This window comes from Macroventuria anomochaeta (assembly GCF_010093625.1).
Source record: "Macroventuria anomochaeta strain CBS 525.71 unplaced genomic scaffold BU25scaffold_69, whole genome shotgun sequence".
NCBI classification, from domain to species: domain Eukaryota; kingdom Fungi; phylum Ascomycota; class Dothideomycetes; order Pleosporales; family Didymellaceae; genus Macroventuria; species Macroventuria anomochaeta.
In genome coordinates, this window is record NW_022985430.1 from 1,865 (window position 1) to 6,935 (window position 5,071).

At 50.3% G+C, this 5,071-nt stretch overlaps 2 protein-coding genes across 2 annotated transcripts; both read right to left on the reverse strand.

Annotated features, from left to right (window-relative positions):
- Window positions 1–438: 438 nt before the first annotated feature.
- On the reverse strand, window positions 439–2,189 carry BU25DRAFT_254153 (proline racemase). The gene has a single exon (XM_033701644.1). The coding sequence runs from the start codon at window positions 1,768–1,770 to the stop codon at window positions 685–687; it is 1,086 nt and encodes a 361-aa protein (XP_033555267.1). The 5' UTR covers window positions 1,771–2,189; the 3' UTR covers window positions 439–684.
- Window positions 2,190–3,503: 1,314 nt separating this feature from the next.
- On the reverse strand, window positions 3,504–3,896 carry BU25DRAFT_355174 (uncharacterized protein; the record flags this gene model as incomplete). The annotated part of the gene is made up of 2 exons (XM_033703555.1): window positions 3,504–3,694; window positions 3,779–3,896. Coding segments are annotated over 2 exons (309 nt in total), but the record flags the coding sequence as incomplete, so codon positions are not given.
- Window positions 3,897–5,071: the final 1,175 nt, after the last annotated feature.

Sequence of the window (5,071 nt, forward strand, 5' to 3'; positions counted from 1 at the left end):
ACAGACCTGACTCACTCCGCACTGACGATCTGTTGTGAAGCCTTGGTGCTCTGCAGCAACGTGGATCGTGACGGAAAGGCTGACAACTGTTTCGTTTTTATTGAACGCCTACTCCAAGTCGGCTGCAGCCCCGAGTGCCAGGCAGTGGCGGTCAAACCCCGCGACAATATCTCGAACATGCTTCTGGGCTTGATCATCTCCCTGTCATCGCAGGCTTCCGATTCCATGAAGGCAACAAGGATGCACGCAGGTTGTAGCAGGGAGTAAAGACCCTGAAAACTCTCAATGACGCCATCGAATGCTGCGACATTGTGAGTGAATTCACGGTCGGGGCGTTGACATCCGATAAATCCTCTATGACTTTCGAATTACAGATATTTCTCGGCGCTGGCTGTCAGCCCATTGAATTGAAGACGCAAGTACTGGCCATTCGCACGTGCATGTTGAAAAGCGTTTTTATTCAATTCATGGCTACATGTCGAAACTGTACTGCCACTGAGAGCTGCTTGGACATGATGTGTAAGACGTTGTGCTTTGGCCAATGTATCTTTTGTCGGCGGAAACTCTACATCCATGTGTATCCTCCCCGCATAAGCCCGACATGCCCCAAATGAAAGGCTTCAAGCCCATTCTGTGAATGCTGTGAGTAATGATCTGTAGCAAGAACTGTGCGGTGAGGACTCCTCATCTAGATCCTTTGTACGCTTTCAAAACTCCCTCCTTCACACCAGGATTCGCCGGCAACCACGCATCACCCACCCTAAAGCCCTCCGGAAACGGATCCTCCGGATCAAGCACAACCTGTTTGAAGCTCGTAATCCACCCACGGCCCTTAACAGTCGGCACGATAGCCTCATACTCTCCCACCTTCGCCGTCCTCACAACCCACCCGATGAACTCGGTATTGATTGGACTTTTGTTCACCCAGCTCTCGCCCACTTCCAGTAACCCTCGAGCATGCAGCACCGCCATACGCGCACACGTCCCAGTTCCGCATGGGCTCCTGTCGAACCGGCCTGGCATGACAACGGTAGCGTTCTTCGTAACCTTCACTCCCTCTTCTTCTACCAGAGGGGTAGTGAAGACAACATTCGTAACACCTCTTATCGCTGGGTTCTCCGGATGTACTGCCGTAAATTGTTCGCGCACAGCAACCTTGATCTTCTCACCCAGCTTGACAAGCTCCGCACCATTCTCGTAGTGATCCTCAAGATTATGTCCGACGGACGCCACGTCAACAAAAGCAAACATCATGCCGCCGTATGCTACGTCGACCGTGACAGTACCTAGATTTGAGACGTTGATGGGAATGTCAAGATCTAGGACAAACGAGGGCGCGTTCTCGAATTCCACACTCTTGCATTTCCCATCTGCGCACTCTGCCTTCACCGTCACAAGCCCGGCAGCCGTATCCAACGCCAATTCCGTAACCGGCTCCACCATTTTAACCATGCCTGTCTCCAGCAGCGCCGTCACAGTGCAAATCGTATTCGAGCCAGACATCGGGACATATTCCTCGGACTCCATGATAAGCAGTCCCGCATCCGCCTTCGGATTACACGGCGGCAGAATGAGGTTTGTGCACATCGATACTCTCCCGCGCGGTTCGTTGAGCAGCAGATTCCGGATGCTGTCGTTCTTCTCCCACATGTAGATCATCTTGTCGTACATGGTTGCGCCGGGGACGTCGAGGACGCCGCCGACGATGACGTCGCCTACTTCGCCTTCGGCGTGGACGCCAATGATGTCGAGTTTGCGAGAGAAGTGCATTGTGGGTGTATGAGTTGGGGAAGGAATGGTGGAGGCTGGAGTTTGGGATATGGGTGGTATTCGATGTTGCGGAAGCTGTACTGCTTCGGGCAAGCCTTTCCGCCGACTCTCATAAGGCTGATTAATCCATGCGTCTGCAAGTCGTAGCACATATTACTGCATCTTCTGGCGTATAATGGTAAAAGACGGGTGCTAAGCGGGCTACTGTGCCAATATGAAGCTCATTGTATACAGCATCAATAGCGTTCCGAACCCAATCACAGACGATAGGAGCGCGGGATTGATGAACGGTCGTGTTGTAAATTTTAGATGTTGTGAAGGTTGAGGGAGGGTAGATCTTGCGCAGGTACAGGGTTGTATGAATATAAGCAAGAAGAAAGTTTCTGAAATGCGTAAGCGCGTCATTAGATGCAGGCGGCATGGAAAGCGGAGGGCACAAGTGTGGCTATAGTAAGATGGAATTCAGCAGTGGGTCCGCGCAGCTGATGTGATACCGTAGAAGGTCAGTCAGCTCGGAAAACACTACTGCACGCTAAGTGGGTGGTGGTGCGGATGCTGTACCATCCGAACCAATGCCAGCTGATCTACCAAGGCCTGAATATCAGAGAATCATGAACGCATCACAGTCAATTGCCACCACAGGGTTTCCATCAGAAAATCATCAAATCAGCTCTCATTGTCTACAGTATACTCACATAAACCACAACCACCATCGACCACACGTTCCGATTTGGTCGTCGCTGCTAAACTCATTCGTCGTGTTTCTCATTGGCATTATTTACGTTTGTTTGTTCACAACATTCAATGCGTTGATTTCATCTGCAGCAATCATATCACAAGGCTCATATGCGATCCTGTCGCAGGCCAACCGCTGTCGTGAACATGGACTCAATACTAATCCTGCCGTGCGATGGCCTGAATATAAGCTGAGCTATGATGCTAGAACAACACAACAACATACACACTCTTTTTGTCACGGTTAGGGTGCTCCTGCCTGTCGAACCTCACCTGCCATGAGAGTGACTGCCACGTCACACTAGCGTTGTTTACGGCTACTCACCTATATGTACTGTCCGTAGCTTCACCCAATACAACCTCAGTTCAATCCGTCAATTCTTCCCATATGCGCACTGTCCACGCTGCCCGACAGATATTGTACGCGACCTCTCACCCCTAGGGGCAAGCGTACCACCGTAGACTTGACTGCTCTGTGAACTGTTGCCTCTAGGGGCTAACTTTATTTTCGCCCCTGGGGGCAACCTAACCCTACCCCTATAGGTACAGTTTGGGCATATCGTAGGCTCAGCAATCTTCATTATTCGGGACGTCTGTTGTAGCATCTTGAAGCAAGTGTCGCGCGTATACTGCTTTTTCTTCTTGAAGAATGACTCCAGCAAATGCGGTTGATACATCTTCAGCTAATGTTCGGGCTCACCTGGAAGAGCCAGATCCGAGAACACCTGATTTACCAATGGTGATATTCTGGTCTTTTGCGGTATCAGAAGAGTGTAATGCTGATAGTTAATTGACTACGTAAACAACTGTGCCTGAAATCTGGGTCGTATCTTCCTCTGCGTGCTGTGAAACCCCTTGGATCTTTGGAAAGTGCTACGTGTCCACCTAACAGTGACTCGAAGATGAGCCAGTTGATGCCCCACAGAAATCAAGACCATTGCTGTAGCGCCTTGAAGCCATGAGTTAGTTTGTGCAGTAAAAAGGATGTATGGGAACACTTACATGTAGCCAGCCATCAAGGGATACGCATCATCAAATACCTGGTATGTACCTGCAATGTATAGACCGCACGAGGATGTGATGGCCCTCAAGTAGCCGGCGAAGTTGTCGCCGTCAATCCTCTTGCTGCGATCACTGCGATTGCATGCGAAAGCGACCGTACCTCCACGGATCGAGTAATAGGCCAGGCCTGCACCGATAGAACTTGGGTTGGCTGCATTTGCACCCTCTGATCAGCGACCTCCGTCACGAGTTGGGGTGTCTGTTCCCTTACAGATAGTTCCACCGCTTGCCATACGGTCCAACTGGCCCTTGAGATCAGCCACGGCGGCGTCGGTGTCCCCAGCATTCATATTGAATCCACATCCGCACCAGATATGGCCCTCTCCGCGGCGTTCAAAACCGCTTTGTGAGCTGGCTTGATTGTGGGAATACTCCGTGGCATCACCAATCCGAGAGTGAAGTTTCAACGCCACGTTCGTCTAGTGCTACGGCGTAGACACCATCCCTAGAACCCTCTGGTATGACATAAGAGCACACTGAAGATGCAAGCGTGAGAACGGTGACGAGCTTGAGAGAATGCATTGTGACGGAGAAAATTTTCGAGGTTTTGAGGGAGATGTAGGCTGTACCACTCACCCGTCTGTTGTGTTCTTTATATACGACATGCAAGCAACTGCGTGCTCGCGACATAGTTCTACTTTTGACTAGCATGTGGAAATACGAGGTATAGCAAGGGCTCAGTCTAGACTTACACGATGTGGGACTTTCTCCGGAAGTATTGTTTATATTCACCATGTGACGATGGACCAAGCTGCAGTCGAGATATAGCCAATATACCACCCCGATCCACATCTTAATCAGAAAGTTGCAGAGCCTGGAAGGAACGAATCTATCTCGCTTGCGCCTGCTATCACGGTGAAACATCTCACCATTTGGCAAGGCCTCAAAGTTATGTCTCCACTGCCACCCTCTCTTTGAGAAAATGTTGCGGTATCGGGTGGTCCATACAGTGTCTGACTATACCCCTGACCACAACCCTGGACTAGTGTGTCACAGGTCAGGTATATAGTCGTCTCCTCCTAGCTAGATTACAATCAAGCGCAGTATTCCATCGACCCGATAGTCCTACGTTATCGTTTACCGTAGTTATCAGTATTCTACAGCGGTCCACACCGCTACAGAAAAAAACGTTTTTGTCAAACCGAAAGTGCAATCTCCAAATTAAGCGAACGTAAGGAACGGGCGGCTGAATTTACCGTGTCCGTGCGCGTAATGCGCGGATTCGCGTAATGTGCCAAACCACCAAAATAGGTCCACCAAAAATGAGGCTGTAGAGCCACACACAATGGTTATTATCATGAGATTTTCTGGTGGAGTAGTCTATAGACCTATATGAACAAGTTCCTCACTCAAACTTTTGTGGCACTCTGATTGGGCGGCCGCGGCTGTTGTATTTTGCTGGAGGGGATGGGGAGCAAGGCACGGCAGCAGCACAACTATGGGCAGCTGCACTACCACAATTCTGCTTCTTCCTGGGTGCTGCAACCTCTGAGGCCTTGCGCTT

Coding starts and splice junctions, on each gene's coding strand:
- BU25DRAFT_254153 (XM_033701644.1), bottom strand. CDS start 1,770: ATGCACTTCTCTCGCAAACTCGACATCATTGGCGTCCACGCCGAAGGC.